Here is an 18,729-nt window from a genome sequence, read left to right on the forward strand (position 1 = left end):
TTATTAATCCGGTCTCTTTTCATTTGGCTCTTCCTGTTACATTTAAAATCCATAATGTGTTTCATAAGTCCTTGTTGAAGAGGTTTGTTGAACCAGTAGTTCCTGGGGTGGCACCTCCGGACCCTGTATTGGTTGAAGGTAACACGGAATATGAGGTAGAGAAGATACTGGATTCCCGTCTGGCTAGACGGAGACTCCAGTATTTGGTTAAGTGGAAGGGTTATGGTCAGGAGGATAATTCCTGGGTCTCTGCATCTGATATTCATGCCAAAAGATTGGTGCGTGCCTTTCATCGGGCTCACCCTGATCGCCCTGGTGGTGTGGATGAGGGTTCGGTGACCCCTCCTGAAGGGGGAGGTACTGTTGTGAGTTTTTTTCCCCTTCACCATTGAGGTCTGATGAACTTCCTCTTCTGGTGAAGGAAGGTAGTGAGGCTGATTACCAAGCACCTGGGCAGGATGATGATGACTGGGTGACGGGAATTACTGACTGGATATAAGGCAGCCGACACCCTTCTGCCTTGCTGGTGATCTCTCTGAGGGATTCTAGGAGACCAGTCTGATTCCTGCTCCTCAAAAGCTAAGTTTTCTGCTCTACTTTTTGCATTTGTGTTTTGGTTTTGTTTTGCATTGTTTTCCTTGATTTCTGCCATTCCCTGCTGGGGTGAGCTGAATTCCTTTTTGCTCTGTCTTCAGAAAATACCTGAGTACTGATATAGTCTTTTTGAAGCCTAGCGTCTTCAGGGCTTTTTTCCCTATCAGCTGTTGGCTCTTGTTTTGATAGGGTTTTGGCGGATTAGAGACAGCAGCTTTTCTATCCTGTCCTATCTAGTTAGCTTGGGCCCCATCATTTGCTCAGCCTATCTTTCTATCTGTGTGAGTGTTTTTTCATCTTGCTTCACCATCATTATATGTTGGGGGCTGCCTATTGCTTTGGGGTCTGCTCTGGGGCAGTTTAGATTTCCTTTTCTGCCTTTAGGCTATGTAGTTCTCCGGCTGTGATCGAGGGGTCTAGGGCTCCGTAGGAACCCCCCACGGCTACTGCTAGTTGTTGTTGATAGGTTCAGGGGTCTGCAATCCGATAGCTGCCAACTTCTCTGGTTTTCTGAACTTAGCTAGTATTTCTGTTTTTGTCTCCTACGGTGACTCATTTCATAACAAGAACCATAAGGAGCTGAGAAGGCACAGGTATGCTGACTATGAGGGAATATGTTTCTGTGAGGGAAGGCCAGGACACAGAAGCCCAGGTGTCCTCAGCCAAGACTACGGTCCTGGCCGACCCATACACCAAGTCTCATTTTATGTGTTTTGTATTCAATTTCATGCAGTATTTGAGCTAAACACAGAAATAGAAACATAACGGGGGATCTGTGGTCTCCCTAAGCCACAATTCAATTGTTTCCTCCATACATCTGTGACCTCATCTCCTGGTACTTACATGCACGCAACCTCCGATCCTCACAAGATCTCCTTCTCTACTCCCCTATTATCTCCTCTTCCCATATTCGCATACAAGATTTCTTCTGCGCATCCCCCCTACTCTGGAACTCTCTACCCCAACATATCAGTGTCACGATCCATTTTTGGATCTGTGGCAGATTTGGTGTTTCATATTAAAACGTTTTTCCTTTCAGGCCATCAGGGGTTAATATCAGTTTCCCCCCCCCCCGGTGGACGCTGGTGTAATTACATTGCTGCTGAGTTTGCTGATGCAGGTGGTGACCACTCCCATCTTCCTTCAAAAGGTCACCTGTTGCATCAGCTGACTGTTGGTGATACAGGTCCTTATGGATACCAACGGTGCTGAAGACAGAAGGTTGCTGGTGCAGTGGTGCTTCAGCTGAAAGCTGTGATCTGGTGCCTTACTCTGCTGTGCAGTGCATTGCAGCACAGAAAGCTAAGTGTTGTTTTGTGTTGTGTTGTTTTTGTGTTTCCTATACCCTGTGGTGTTTGTATTACCTTATCTTGTGTTGCAGTGGTGGCACCAGTGTCTTCACTTTCCAATTCCCTACTTAAGGATTGGAGCAGGGTAAGTGAGGGTTTAGGTATCCTGCTCAGCGATGGGTTGAAAAAACTCATATAGGGACGTTAGTTATAGCAGGGCACATCCTCAGGTGAGTGCAGAAGGTGTCCATTTCCCCGTTCCCTATTTTTATTATGTATACCCCTTTTCATATGTAACGCGCCTTGTAATAAATGGCGCTATAATAATAATCTGCTACATCTTCATTGTACATCTCCTAATCCATGCTGTCATAACACTGGGCTCTGCTACATCTCCACAGAAAGTCTCTTAATCTACTCCATTCTGCTGTAACACTGGTCTCTGCTACTTCTCCATAGTGAGGCTCTTAATCTTCTCCACTGTTACATACCTGGACTCTGCTGTTTCTCAATAGCAAGTCTCCAAACCTACTACGTTCTGTTGCATCACTGGGCTCTGCTACCTTTCCACAGTAAGTCTCTTTACCTAATCCACTCCGTTACATCACTGGGCTCTGCTGTTTCTCCATAGTAAGTCTCCTAACCTACTCCATTCTGTTACTTCACTGACTTCTGCTACTTCTGTATAGTGAGTCTCTTAACTTACTCCATTCTGTTACATTGATGGGCTCTGCTGTTTCTCCATAGTAAGTCAACTAATCTACTCCATTTTGTTACATCACTGACTTCTGCTACTTCTCTATAGTGAGTTTCTTAACCTACTTGTCACGCTGCAGCTCTCCAATGTACCAAGTAATGAAGCGAACTGCAAACCATCCGAAAATCAACAATCCGTTCATCTTCATACTAAGTCTGATCATCCACCAAGACAGGAGATAGAGGGGATGGAGACCCAGCAGAGGAAAGTACAAATGACTTAAGCAGGGACTTATGGAACACACTGGGGATATGAAGCAACAGAGGTAAGAGTAAGCGAAAGGCCACTGGATTGACAACCTCAATTATCTCGTAAAGACCAATTGGGACCCAGCTTAGCAGAAGAAAGTTTCAGACACATGTTCTTGGTAGACAACCACACTTTATCTCCTACCAGAAATATAGGTCCTACAGCTCGTCCTTTATCAGCAAAATGTTTCTGTTTGCCCTGAGCCACCCCAATGTTCTTCTGGACCTCCCTCCACACCTTTCCCCCACTGTTGAACTGCCGAATCAGCCCCTGGACACTCCGAGTCCAGCCTGAAAAATTCACCAAAATGGGGGTGAAAACTGTAGTTACAGAAAATGGAGAGGTGTCAGTGGACTGATTAACTCGATTATTAAATGCATACTCAGCCACGGGCAACAAGGAACACCAATCATCCTGCTGAGACGTGGCAAGACACCGCAAAATCTGTTCCAGTGACTGACTGGTCCTCTCTGTCTGACCATTGGTTTCGGGATGGTGGGCCGAGAAGGTCAAGCTAATACCCAAACTTTTACAAAATGCCCTCCAAAATTTGGACACAAACTGCACCCCTCTATCAGACACCAAATTCAGAGGCACACGATGCAACCACACAACGTGCTCAATAAACAACTTAGTGTTTCTGCGTTAGGCAGTCCTTCCAAAGGTACAAAATGCCTCTGTTTGCTTAATCTTTCAACCACTACCCAGACCACAGTTGTGCCAATGGAAGGAGGGAGATCAGTGATAAAATCCATGGACAAATGAGTCCAAGGTCTATCCGCAATTGGCAATGGCACCAATTCTCCAGCCGGCCGTTATGGGAGATTTTAGCATGGGCACACGTATCACAAGCAGACACAAAAACAGCAATGTCAGAAGAAATGGAGGACCACCAAAACCGTCTAGCAAAAGCTCGCTGGGTGGCCGAGATTCCAGAGTGCCCAGTGACAACCGAATTGTGGGACTCCCGGAGCATCCTCAACCGATATTGAACAGGGTCAAAGAGTTTGTTATCAGGCAAAGATGGAGGAGTAAGGGACAGAGCCTCACGAATTTCCCACTCCAATTCGGAGGACACGTCCGCAACGACCACCCCACAATGAAGAATGGAGGAAGGAGGTCCAGGAGGAGATACCAGATCCAAGATGCGAGATAAGGTGTCAGCAGGGCCGGCTTCAGCTTTTTGAGGGCCCCAGGCAAAAGAGTCTCAGTAGGCCCTCCCTTTAACACATACCACGATTCATGCCGTGTGGCATCCGTGGTGCCGGCCAAAAATGGACTTGTCTCTGTGTGGATCACATGGACACACATGTGATCTACACGGACACACGCTCTGTGGCAAAACACTTTCATGTGAAGGAGGTTATTGATTAGCAGTGTACGTATGAAAGAAAGATGAGTAAGAAAGAACAGAGAGAGAAAGAAAGAAAGAAAGAAAGAAAGAAAGAACAGAGAGAGAGAACAGAAAGAGAGAAAGAAAGAACAGGGAGAAAGAAAGAAAGAAAGAAAGAAAGAAAGAGGGGAAAGAAAGAGAAAGAACAGAGCGAAAGAAAGAGGGGAAAGAGAAAGAAAGAGGGGAAAGAAAGAAAGAACAGAGAAAGAAAGAAAGAAAGAGGGGAAAGAAAGAACAAAGAGAAAGAAAGAAAAAGAGCAGAGAGAAAGAAAGAGTGGACATAAAAAAGTACAGAGAAAGAAAGAGGGGAAAAAAGAACAGAGAGGGAGAGAGAAAGGAAGGGGAAATAAAGAAAGAAAGAACAGAGAAAGGAAAGAGTTGATAAAAAGAACAGAGAGAGAGAAAAAAGAAAGAGGAGAAAGAAAGAACTGAGAGGTAGAGAGAAAGAAAGAGAGGAAGATAGAAAGAGGGGAAAGAAAGAACAGAGACAGAAAGAAAGATGGGAAAGAAAGAAAGAACAGAGAGAGAAAGAAAGAACAGAGAGTGATAAAGAAAAAGAAAGAACAGATTGAGAGAAAGAGAGGAAAGAAAGAACATAGAGAGAAAGAAAGAGGGGAAAGAAAGAGAACAGAGAGAAAGAAAGAACAGAGAGAGAAAGAGAGGAAAGAAAGAACAGAGAGAAAAAGACAGAAAGAGGGGAAAGAAAGAGAACAGAGAGAGAAAGAAAGAATAGAGAGAGAAAGAAAAAAAATATTAGAGAGAAAGAACAGAGAGAGAAAGAAAGAGCAGAGAGAGGGAAACAGAGAGAGAAAGAAATATTCTATAAAGATATCATAGCAGCACGGCTCCCATTGTAATGCCCACCTGAGCCTCCCGATGCAGGACATATCATGATCTGCTCACATGGCTGGCATCCCCGATTCCAAGGTGATCCCCCTGTTCGCGCTGTCGGAGGAGGACACGGTGATGGATCTGAAGCATTCCCTGAAGTGCCTCCATGGTTCCGTCACAATCTGCTCCTGAAATTACGTAATTTCCGATCAACTTCCAGCATGTCACTTCCAGTAGAACGTCACGTGCAAGTTTTAATGTGCTGCTTGGGGCTCTGCTGTGTACTCCTGTGTCTGCGGGAAAAGTAAGCTCCCGGCTGGGGCAGTCTCTCTCTCAAAATCGGGACTGTCCCGCCGGATCCAGGACGGTTGGGAGGTATGAATGCTCCCCACCATACACCTTGTACACGCACGGCTCCGCACACCTCAAAAACACACAGTTCCGCTTTGTATGACTCGTACACACATGGCTCCACTCCGTACACCTTGTACACACACGGCTCTGCTCCGTACACATGCGGTTTCACTCCATACACACCCGGCTCTGCTCCGCTCCGTAAACACACGGCTCAGCTCCGTACACTTTGTACACACAGGGCTCCATTCCGTACACCTCGTACACACACACGGCTCTGCTCCGTACACATCCGGCTCCGCTCCATACAACTCATACACACGCGGCTCCACGCCCCACACCTCGTACACACACAGCTCCTCTCTGTACACCTCGTAGACACACGGCTCCAGGCTCCGCACTGTACACCTCGTACACACACGGCTACACTCCGGTACACCGTGTACACACGCGGCTCCACTCCGTACACCTCGTACACACACGGCTCTGCTCTGTACACACACGGCTCTGCTCTGTACACACACAACTCTGCTCCGTACACACACAGTTCTGCTCCATACACACACAGCTCTGCTCTGTACACACACACCTCTGCTACATCCACCTTGTAAACCCCTCCTGACCTCACACATAAACTTCCCTCATCCAGCATGATGACAACCAGCACAGCAGAGTCTTGCAGACACTGAGGCCCCTGATCATGTGATCTCTGGCTGCGACGGTTGGGTCTCGGTATGGTACGTTATCCTAGACAGCGTGAGTGGGCCCCCCGTCTCGCCAGGGCCTCGGCACTTGTCCAGGTGCGCCAGGTGCTGACGCCGGCCCTGGGCGTCAGCCTTGACATTCTTGGAACCAGGTCGAAAGGTGATGGAAAAATGAAAACGTGAAAAAAAAGTTACCCCCTATAGTGTCTAGGAGTCAAACATTTGGCAGACTCAATGTAGGACAGGTTCTTGTGGTCCATAATCACAGTGATCCGATGAACATCCCCCTCCAAAAAGTGCCTCCATTCTTTAAAAGCCAGTTTTATGACTAATAATTCCCGACATCGTAATTTCTCTCAGCAGGAGAAAATTTCTTGGAGAAAAAGACACACGGTCTTAAATTAGTCAAAGTGACGGGTCCCTGAGACAGCACCGGCCCCACTCCCACCTCCAATGCGTCCACCTCAACAATGAATGGTTCAGACAGATCGGGCTGGACCAATACAGGAGCAGACATGAAACATTTTTTCAATGTAGAAAAGGCTACCACTGTCAGGGTCAACCACTTTTTAAGATCATCCCCCTTATGCGTGAGATCAGTGAGGCTTGACCACCAGAGAAAACCCCTTAATAAATTTGCGATAGTAATTGGCAAAACCTAAAAAAAACGCTGAAGACCTTTAAGGTCTCTGGGTTGCACCCAATCAAGGGCATGTACCTTTCCAGGGTCCATACGAAACCCCTTGGCAGACAGGATGAACCCCAGAAAGGACAGCTCTTGGACAAATAATGAGCATTTCTCAGGCTTAGCGAACAGAGTGTTCTCACGTAACCTCTGGAGAACCGCACGTAGATGACCCATGTGAGATTCTTTGTCAAATGAATATACAAGAATGTCATCTAAATATACCACCATAAAGCGCCCAATGAAGTCAGAAAATACATTATTAATGAAATTCTGAAAAACCGCTGGCGCATTCGTGAGACCAAAGGGCACGAGCAAATTTTCAAACAAACCCTCAGAGGTGAGAAATCCAGTTTTCCACACATCCCCCTCTCAAATACATAAAAGGTTATACGATCCCCTGAGGTCCAACTTGGAAAACCACTTAGCCCCATATAATTGGTTGTACAGATCAGGGATAAGCAGGAGAGGGTAGGTATTTCTCACAGTAATTTTATATAGTTCCTGAAAATCAAGGCAAGGGTGCAAACTACCATCCTTTTTTTAACAAAAAAGAATCCAGTGGCCACCGGAGAGACAGAGGGACGGATGTGACCTTTGCGCAAACTTTCAGAGATATAAATTTTCATAGCAGTACGTTCCGGGCCAGAAAGATTGTACAAACGGGCCTTGGCAATTTAGCATCCGGAATAAGATTAATAGTATAATCATAGGGGGCAATGGGGTGGCAATACCTCAGCCTCTTTTTCGGATAAAACGTCCTCAAAATCTTTCAGGTACACTGGAATACCCTCCAGATTAACAGACTCCATAAGCACAGTCGAAAGACAACCAATTGAACAGTTAGGACCCCATTTCGCAATATCCCGAGATTCCCAGTCAATAATAGGATTATGCAATTGCAACCAGGGGAATTCCAACACCAGTCCGGCTGGAAGATTATCCAGAACATAACATGATATTCATTCCTGATGCAAGGACCCCACCTTATAATAATAATAATAATAATAATTTTTATTTATATAGCGCCAACATATTCCGCAGCACTTTACAATTAAGCGGGGACATGTACAGACAATAAATTCAATACAAGTTAAGACAATTTAAACAGTGACATTAGGAGTGAGGTCCTTGCTCGCAAGTTTACAATCTATAAGGAAATGGGGGGGACACAGTAGGTGAAAAGTGCTTGTTATTTCAGGTCTGGCAATTATAATAAATAGGGATTTTCATATAAAGCTGCATGATCCGGTCATCAGCCCGTGTGTTTAAGTGCAATAGTCAAGTATCAAGTGCAGTTATCGTGTGCATGGAGGGTATGGAGACAGATGAATAGTAGGGTGCAGATTCAGAATAATATTTGGAAGGAGGGAACAGGGCAAAGTTAGTTTACTGAGTAGTTGATGTGGTAGGCTTGTTTGAAGAGATGGGTTTTCAAAGCGCGCTTGAATAGGTCGGGTCTAGGCATCAGTCTGATAGTCTGGGGAAGAGCATTCCAGAGAGCTGGCGCAGCACGAGGGAAGTCTTGGATATGGAGGTGTGAGGTTCGGATTACGTGGATGTTAGTCTTAGGTCATTTGTAGAACGGAGGGCACGTGTAGGGCGATAGACAGAGATGAGAGAGGAGATATAAGGCGGTGCAGAACTGTGGAGAGCTTTGTGGGTGAGAGAGATGAGTTTATACTGGATCCTGTATCGAATAGGTAGCCAGTGTCACTGGCACAAGATGGAGGCATCGGTGAAGCGACTGGACAGAAATATGACCCTGGCTGCAGCATTCAAGATGGATTAGAGAGGAGAAAGTTTGGTAAGAGGGAGACCGATCAGAAGAGAGTTGCAGTAGTCCAGACGAGAATGAATAAGAGCAACAGTAAGAGTCTTAGCAGTTTCAAATGTGAGAAAAGGTTGGATTCTGGAGATGTTTTTAAGAGGAGGAGGAGAAACTCTTCACAGACAAATTTAACAACATTTTTCGCCAGCGGTGTCTTATCAATGGCAATGATATGGATTGGGGTCTCAAGCCTAACTGTCCCAATCTTACTCCTGGATACCAGACTTGAGTCAGTGAAGTTCATGGACGACCCACAGTCCACAAAAGCTGAAGTGGGTGTGAAGCAATCCCCACAACAAAGTTCTACCTCTAAAAACTTTTTTTGGAATGAAAAAAAAGGTACGTGAGAGTCTAGGTGACCTCCTCGACAGTCACCCAGACTCGGCCACTTGTTAGTCGGTGGACAAGAGGAGCAGTCCTTTTTCCAATGTCACGGACTTCCACAGTAAAAACATAACTTCCCTTCACGTCGTCGCTTCCTCTCCTGCTCCTTGAGTCTAGTGGCCCCAACCTCCATAGGTTCCGTATAGGGCATCACTTCGGATTAACAAGATGTATAGGATCCTCTCGCTGGATTACTCCTCTCTCCCACAACTTCTGATCCATACGAATGGTCCAGGAGTTGGGTGGTGGATGGAGAGCCAAAGCTTCCTTAAGATGATCTGATAGTCCTCTGCTGAACTGACATCTTAACACAGAGTAGTTCCAAGACACTTCGGTGGACCTCCGTCTAAACTCCGAACAATTCAGCAGTGAGTTTACCCTGGGAGAGACCCATGATGGTGTCCTCTGCCACCCTGACCCAGTCTGGTTCGTCGTAATTCAGTCCTAAACCCTCAAAGAATTAATCTACAGACACACGTTCAGGGGCAGTCATAGGTAAAGAAAAAGCCCAAGTTTGAGGACCCTCTTGGAGTAAAGAAATGATTATCCCCACCCGTTGACTCTCATCTCCTGAAGATCTGGGTCTAAGGGAAAAAAACAGCTTACAACTCTTTCTGAATGTACAGAACTTGTCTTTTTCCCCAGAGAAAATATCAGGGAGCCTGACCGTAGATTCAGGAGAGTGTAAAGAGACATCTATGGAGTCTGAGTGCTTACAGGCTAATTGTTTCATAGAACCCTGAACAGACTTAACCATCTCAGTAAGTTCCCTCTGGAATTGATTATGGGAAGTAGCCAGAGTTCTATGTTCCACAGACAAGTCTTGCATCATTTGAGTCAAATTTGACATCTGATCCGCAAGGGTACAAAGCGGATCCATAGAAAAAAGGAAAAAGGAAAAAAAACAAACTTTCTATGGTCAGTTATAATGTCATGCTGCAGCTCTGCAGGTAAATGAAAACTCCACAAGATGGCAGCAGAGAGGAGGGAAGACTGAAATACTGCTCAAAGCAGCCCAGCAGCACTGCAGCGAGGCTACCACCAGGTGGCAGCAGAATAGTCAAACAAGACAGGTCAATAACAGAGAGTAGCATATTACCAAGGGAAATACCAAACACAGAGTCAGAGAAACGCCAAAAAGGTGAGTACCAGTGAGAAGTAAAAATACCAGAAGCAAGAGACAGGAGCAGGTCAGACCCAAACCAGAGTCGGGTACCGGGGAATCCAAACACAGAAGGACACACAGAGATGGGACGGGTAGGGACAGAGAACACAGACACATGCAAAGTCAGCTAAGTGCAGTAGGACAAAGCTGGGGTTCTCCAAAGTCAGTTACACAAGCCATAGGCAGAAAATATAACTGACACTGCCTGCAGGAAGCAGTGCAGAGAAAGAACCCACCTGACACCAAAACGAGGCAGAGAAAAGTTAACCCCTGAATGACCAGACTGGGAAAAGGAGCGACAGGAAAAACCTGGTCTGGATCATGACACTACTCCATTCCGTTACAGTGCTGAGATCTGCTTCATCACCATAGTGAGTCTCCTTGACCAACTCCACTTTGTTACATCTCTGGGTTCTGCTACATCGCTCAACTCAGTTGTACATTTGAACATCATTTAGCCATATGACATACATATTACTGTTGTGTTCCTAACTCAACTCTGCCCCACAAGTCTGACTACACTGAGTTTCTGGCTTTCTATTGGACTAATACTACTCAACTCCTCAAGTTGCTGTTCAGTCTCTAAAGCCTCTATTATTCCAGCCACACCATCCTGCTGCACCACCACTTGTCTGTGCTGCACATCAACTGCTCATCTGGACCAGGGTCCATTAAGGATCCACCTCACCAGGTGAGACACAACAAGAATAGGCTTACTGCTGTTAATGTCCATATGCCCAACAGGAAGTAGGAAAAGTGGCCAGTGTGAAAACTGTAAGATTTTTTTTTTTTTTAAATATAGTGATATATAACCCCCGAAAAAAATTAAAACATTTTTTAAATACAATATATTTTGCATATTTGTTTAAATATTAGGTTATTTTTGAATGATACATTAGGTTTAAGGCTTCTGGCAGTCAGCAAAATAAAAGGACAACCACCTGTAGCATCAATAAAAAAAGGGACTTTGTCCCGTACCATAAGTCAAAGTAGGTCCCCATTGTGGCATTGGCTTTTGGCCCCTAGGACAGAAGAGCCCAATGTTTGTTTCCTCCTCCAACTATTTGATGACGAATGTAGTTAGTGCAAGGATGGAATCACTGGGCTGAGAGATCGCATTGATGCATGTAGCACCTATGAAACGTGATAGCATCGGTAATAGGCCCATAAAAGATTTGTTGCCCATAGAGCACGGGCATAATAACGGCGAACGAGCCCGTGCGGGAGAAGGGCCCATCAATACTGGTGTCAAAGTTCCACCCCTCAGGGTATCTGGGATGCAGTTACTGACAGCTCGGCCATCCAATCCGGTACAGGGTCGTGCTGAAGCTGTCAGTACTTTTATGGACAGCATGGCCATTCAATCTGGTACTGGGGCGTGCTGAGCTGTCAGTGTGTTGATTGATAGCTCAACTAGCCAATATGTGACTGGGAGGCATTGGCTGTCTCAGGTGTTCACTATCTCGGGTAATTGCAATGCCTAATTAACTTAGCAGCTTCTACCAGACCACTGCCAGACTTACATTCATCTTGTGAGGTTTGTGCTCTGTGCTCTCCTCAGCCTTGTGTTGTTTGCTTGATCTGTTGCCTGACTTTGGACTCTGATCTGACCATCCGCCTGTTTAAACTCTTCAGCTCTGATCCGTTAACCTCCTGGTACTCTGACCTCGGAACGTTACCTGACTACGCTTTTGTCTATTCTTTCTGTTTTTGATGTACCCTTTTGGCTTTTGACCTTGTACTCCTTGAGCACTCTGACTCACGGCTTGGCCATGAGAATTGACTAGCGTCACAACTAGCTCCTATTTCCCCTGCATGTGTGTCCAAGGAAGCACATTCAGATGAAATGTATAGAAGCTCAGAGACCCACTGGCTCACTGCATTGTAATACACGCCGCCGGCCAATCAGAGGACGGCAGCTGACGCTGGTGTGCCTGTCAAGGCCAATGCATGGCAGTGACATCATACGCTGCCCTTCCCTGCACAATAAAGTCAGCTGCTGGCTATAGAAAAGGACGCGGCAAATTGATGGAGCAGACAAAGGTAATAAGAGTTGTGATCTAAAAGATAATCTGAACCAGGGTTGGGACCAGAGTTTGTAGTCATTATACCAGAATGGGCGTCATGATATGAGAATGGGGCCAGGAAGGGGGACATTATTACAGAAAGGGGCCAGATTGGTGGACATTATTACAGGATGAGGGACATTACTAAAGAAAGGGGCCAGGATGGGCGACATTATTACAGGATGTGCTACAGAAAAAGGCCAGGATGGAGGAAATTATTAGAGAAAGGGCCAGAATGGGGGAAGTTATTAGAGGATGGGGCCAGGATGATGGACATTACTACAAAAAGTGCCCAGGATGGGGGACAGTATTACAGGATGGGATCCAGGATAAGAGATATTACTACAGAAAGGGGCCATGATGGGGGACATTATTACAGAAAGGTCCCAGGACATGGGACATTAATAAAGGATATGGTACAGGACGAGAGACATTACTACAGAAAGAGGCCAGGTTGGAGGAAATTATTACACAAAGGGCCAGAATGGGGGAAGTTATTAGAGGATGGGGCCAGGATGATGGACATTACTACAAAAAGGGGCCAGGATGTGGGACAATACTACAGGATGGGATCCAGGATAAGAGATATTACTACAGAAAGGGGCCAGGATGGGGGACATTGTTACAGAAAGGTCCCAGGACGTGTGACATTATCACAGGATATGGTACAGGGCGAGAGACATTACTACATAACGAGGCTAAGGTGGAGGAAATTATTACAGAAAGGGACAGAATGGGGGACAATATTACTGGATGGGGTCCAGGAAAAGAGACATTACTACAGAAAGTGGCCAGGATGGATGATATTATTACAGAAAAGGGCCAGGATGAGGGACATTTTTACAGAAAGGGGTCAGGACAGGGACATTATTACAGAAAAGGGACAGGTCAGGGACAATATTACATGGGAGGAAAACTTGTATGCCTAGGACGCTACAAGAGCCCATACCTCTGACCAACAAGCAGGTAGGGGTCGAGGTCCAAATTTTGCACTAGGCCCAGCAGACTCTAGTTACGCCACTGCCATAGACACAAGATTGCTGTTGGCCATGCGTTTATTAGCCCAAGAGCTTTCACCACCATCAGTCTATTAAGATGCTTTGTAGAGGTCTGTGGAGCAGGTAGGGGGCACAGCTGCCAATCACCACTTCTCTTTGTAAGAAATCTTGACTAACACAGTGCATTGATAATGATAGATAGATAGATAGATAGATAGATAGATAGATAGATAGATAGATAGATAGATAGATAGATAGAAAGGATAGAAATACTCTATATTCATTTTATAGTAGTCAAACTTTTCTTGAGTTTCCACATATGACCGGCACAAGGCGTTGTGGGAAAACACATTGGTTGGTAACACTTCGCTGCTATTCCCGACAGTAAATGGGCTGAATGCACATAAGTGTTGCTTTTATGGCATCAGCCTTCCCTCGCACCGTATAAAACGATCACCTGGCATGAATATCAATCAGGAATAGTCGTGCACACAGATGACTACCTGCATTAGAGGGCAGAGAAAAAATCATTGCTAATTTACACTAATGTCGTAAGATCCTATTTCTGCTGCCCGTCAACCTGTAACTGAAGAGATTTAACATATTCCAAACCCAATTAAGTCTCATTATTTAGTATGAATAGCATTACCGGGATGATGTATATGACCAACGTTTTAGCACAGAGTGGTTTAAATTACTTCGAAGCCACAAAACAAAGCCATTCAGTGGTTTATAAGTGTTAGGAGACATATGAGACGCCTCACGGAATATTATAGACATGGGGACGGGTCATTAGCCCTATATAATGTATGATTTTCTGAGGCCAATACTTACTATGGAGTACTGAATGACACTTCTGCCCTTGCTGGACACTTTATGGTGTCCCATGTATCTTCAGAGTCTTCCAACACCCCGACCCTTGAATGTTCAGTGTCTTAATTATTTCCCCTTGTAATTTGCATTCTGACATGTGCATAGTAAAGTTTAGAATTGGACTATTTTTTCCTTGTGTCAAAAGTTCATTAGGAAAATCAATAATTTATGATGTGCAAAAACTGTATGAAAAAAACGCAAAATGTTTCTGTCAGGGAAAATCGAGCACTTGATTTCAAGCGTGAGTAAAATCCAAAACTTTTATTGAAACATCCAAATTAAAATAGAATAAACATTAAAAAATACAGGACATCCTGGAGATAGTAGCAAAAACCTACGCGTTTCGAACTGACATTTGTGCGTGGTTCTTATTTATGGCCATGAATAAGGATATCCATGCATTTTGAACCAGCATTTGTGTGCGGTTCTTATTCGTGGCCATGATTAAGAATCCCTATGTGTTTCAAATCCAGCACTCGATTTTCAGTGTGCATAAAAAAAAAAAATTTTTTGAAAGCATCCATATATCCTGGAGATAGTAGCAAAAACCTACGCGTTTTGATCCAGCATTAGTGTGCAGTTCTTATTCATGATCATGAATAAGATCCCTTATGTGTTTAGAGCGGCATTTGTGTTTGGTTCTTATTCACGGTCATGAATAGGAAACCCACGCATTTTGAACCGGCATTTGTATGTGGTTCTTAGTCATGGCCATAAATAAGAATCCATATAAAAAACGTTATGGAAACATCCAAAATAAAATATTAGAATCATTAAAAAAAATACAGGATATCCTGTATATAGCAGCAAAAACCATCGCGTTTTGAACTAATATTTGTGTGCGGTTATTACTCGTGACCAATTATAAGAACACCTACGCATTTTGAACCAGCATTTGTGTGCAGTTCTTATCGATGGTCATGACTAGAGATGAGCGACTTTGCCTTTTTTCGGGTCGAGTCGGGTTTCATGAAACCCGACTTTCGCAAAAGTCGGGTAAAAATGCAATCGGCCGATTATCGTGAAAAATTGAAGGCCGACTGAAACACGAAACCCAATGCAAGTCAATGGGGAAGAAAAGTCGGCAGTGAGTGGAGGACAGGAAACACACCTACAGTGCCCATTTTAATGCCAAAAGCATCAATTCTTATTACTTAAGCTTGTCAACCTTAATTTACTTTATAATAATAGTTAGGCATTGAAAACTGGGGGTTATTTGGCTAAAGTTGTGGCGGGGGGAAGGGCTGGCTCCAGATTTTCGTTGGCCCAGGGCCAAAGAGTGTCAATGGGCTCCTTTAACACATGCCACAATTCATGATCCTCTGATACGGCAGAGAAATAGCAGTATAGTACAATGAAAAATACTTCACTTCTTACATCACATGACTGATATCCATTTTAAATTCTCCAATAGCTCCAAAAGCGGACAGTATATTACTCCATACAGTATTATGGCCACCGCATAGTACGCCATACAGAGTAATGAGGCCCATATACAGTATTTCTCCATACAGAATCATTGGTCCCATATGATGTTCGATACAGTATATGATGAGCTCCACATAATGCTACAGTATATGTTGGTCCCCATGGATGAAGCTCCACTGTCTTATGGGCCCAAATAATGCTCCATATATAATGGGCCCCATTTCTAATGCTCCAGTGTATAATGGGCCCTGTAAATGCTGCTCCAGTGTCTGATGTCCACCTTTGGAATGCTCCAGTGTATGGTGGGCCCCATGTATCATTCTCCAGAGTATAGTGCTCCCCAAAAATTGCTCCCAACCTTTAAAACAATTAAATAAGTCTACTCCCTAGGGAATCCCTGTACTCTGGACTCCTCGTCATCCCCATCTTCCATCTCTCTGCACTTGGACTGTTTAGGCAGAGGGCGTACAGACATGATGTCATCGCGCTCTCTGACCAGAATGTCACTGTCAGGAAACATGGAAGACGTCACAGCGGTGGAGCAGGGAGTGGTAAGTATTTCAACTTTGCAAGTGCTGTGATCCTGAGCAAGCAGGGGAGGCCCACTCGTTGGCGACGGCACTGGCACAGGGCTCCTCATAGTACGGCGGTGTGTCTGACGGCAGGTGGGCCCTCCCACCGGCAGAGACACTTTTGCGTACTATGAGGGGCCCTGTGCCAGTGCCGTCACCCATGAGTATGCCCCCCACCTGCTCAAGGAACCTGCACTTTCATCTGCACCTTCCTCTTTGTCACCGTGTAAGGTGGTATAGTATGCAAGAAGGGGAACCTGAGTTTGATCAGGGTCAGATTCTGGCTGTGTAGAGTGCTAGGGGAATGTAGTGGTCTGGGTCACTGTACCAGCAGAATCATCTAGCAGTGGCTGGGCATCAATGCACTTGTGGCGCCCCCAGGAGTACGGTCGCCACAGTGGCATTACCTTCCTCATAGGAAGTGTGATGTCATGCTTGGAAGCAACGAAGGATCTCTCTAGCAGTTAAACCACCACACAACACAGTTCCCACTCCAGGCCAGCAGGGAGAGCTCTGAACCTGACTGCTGAGGAGCTGCACTCTGTGGTCGGGAGTAGGGAAGTTAGGGCAGTCTGTGAAGGGAAGGGGAAGTGTGTGGACGTGAGAAGGGGAGCTGGAGGATGAGCAGAGTTAAGGCTCACTCCTAGCTGGAGCGCATGGTCCGGATTCCGGTCTCCGAGTTTGTAGGGACACTGACGGTCCTGCAGCAGAAACCAGAGGACGTAGCAGCTGTAAATGCTCTGTTCCCAACTAAGGCTCGGAGGCCCCAGCAGTGACGTGTGTGAGCCAGAAGGAAAAGGCTACGGCTGGCTGCCATGCAAGAAAGTTCCAAAAGAGAGTCAACAGGGGGAACTTCAGTGAACTAAGTACTGCGAGTACCTCAGATAAGCGCTAGAACGGAGGCCACACTACCTATCTGCAGAGAGAGAATTCCTAATTTGCTTCCAGGCTGACCAACTCCTTCTCCATCTGTACTCTGGGTCCTGGATGGCACTTACCAAGAACAGGTAAAGGAACTGCACGACTGTGTCTGTCATCTTTCTCCTGCGCCTGGCGCACGGCTCTGCTGCATCCTGCACTGCACACCATCTACCAACTCTTTCATCTGCCTGTGACTACGGCCCTACCTGTGCAGGGCTTCTACATCTTAGCTGCACCACAACATCTGTCCCAGAGAAGCGACACTGCAGCGCTGGCCAATCTGATCAGAAACCACAGGTGGCGTCACGTATCATTCACCTATAAACATTATTCACTCCTTTGCATGGACGCCCAGGGCCACGGACCAGGTCACCACCTCCGTGACACATCCCTCTGAGACACCGGCCTGGTACCGATTAACCCCACTGCCCTGGTTGGCGACCCACACTCCATGTCAGATTCATCTTGGACTGGGGAATTCACGATTTGACTTGATAACCCAGGCATGGTATGTGAGAAAGAGCTACATGGACTAATGTGAAGTGTGGCCTGCTGAATCATTCACTTTTGGTGGGGGTGAAGGACACAAGGAAAGGGGTTCTTCCTGACCAGGAGCCAGTACTTGACGACTCAGTGCTTGCATTTTTTGAATCTTCAGAAGAGGAGGGCATATTAGCTGGAGTCTGTTTCGGCAATGTAAGCCAAAACTAGTTCCTGATGCTCCGGCTTTAAAAGCGGTTAACCTACTCCCAGAAAAGGTAGCCATCCAGGCCTTCCGGAGCCAGACCATGACGCAGGCTCAACACCTCCTGCCTTAGCTGCTATTGTGCTTTTTCCACTACCAGCAGATGCACCACCACCATCATTACCAGCTGGCCCCCCCACGCCCACGTCCGCGGCCTCTTCCACCATACTTCCAAATTTTGGAGAAAATGTACCCAAAATAACATCAGATATATGGTACTGTATCAGAAGCGTACAGCTGTATACAGTCAAAGGATAATTGTAAATCTCCGTATATATTTCATGAGTCACACAGAGACGCTCACAGGCTCAGTATGGATTAGACAACAAAATAAAAAGTAGAAAAAGGGTACAGCATCATCAGATAGCAGGTATATATAGTATAGTTTAAACATTCTAAATCTGAGTATATATTTCAGGTGGCAGACACAGACGCTCTCAGGCTCAGTATGGATTACAACACAATATAAAAAGCCGTAAAACGGTAATAGATCTGAAGCGTACAGCTGTATACAGTGTAGGGGTCATTGTCAATCTCAGTAATTATTTCCAGAGTCAGAAACAGACTCTCACTTGGTCAGTTTGGATTAGACCAGACTATAAAAACCAGTAAATGGGTAATGTATTACAAGCATAGAGCTGTATACAGTGTTGGGGTAATTTTTACATCTACATATAAATTGCAGGAGTAACCCACAGACTCTCACACGCTCAGGATGGATCACACCACAATATAAAAAGAAGATCCGCAAGAAATGATCACACATGTGGGCCAATGTTCCAGGTGTCAATGATACACTTAGAGTGGTGGGTGGAGGAGGACTTTCTGGCAGAAAGGGTACAGTATCACCAGATACCAGGTATATATAGCATAGTTTAAACATTAAAAAT

General features: G+C 45.4%; 1 protein-coding gene across 1 annotated transcript in view; it reads right to left on the reverse strand.

Annotated features, from left to right (window-relative positions):
* The window catches only part of HTR3B (5-hydroxytryptamine receptor 3B), a 69,629-nt gene extending 61,961 nt beyond the window's left edge, over positions 1-7,668 (reverse strand). The window contains exon 1 of the mRNA XM_073585675.1: positions 7,591-7,668. Coding sequence (XP_073441776.1) covers positions 7,591-7,668 — 78 coding nt within the window. The remainder of the gene's footprint in view (positions 1-7,590) is intronic.
* Between the last annotated feature and the right edge of the window lie 11,061 nt (positions 7,669-18,729).

The sequence above is a fragment of the Dendrobates tinctorius genome, unplaced genomic scaffold (genome assembly GCF_039654945.1).
Source record: "Dendrobates tinctorius isolate UK_male_01 unplaced genomic scaffold, ASM3965494v1 ptg000086l, whole genome shotgun sequence".
NCBI lineage: Eukaryota > Metazoa > Chordata > Amphibia > Anura > Dendrobatidae > Dendrobates > Dendrobates tinctorius.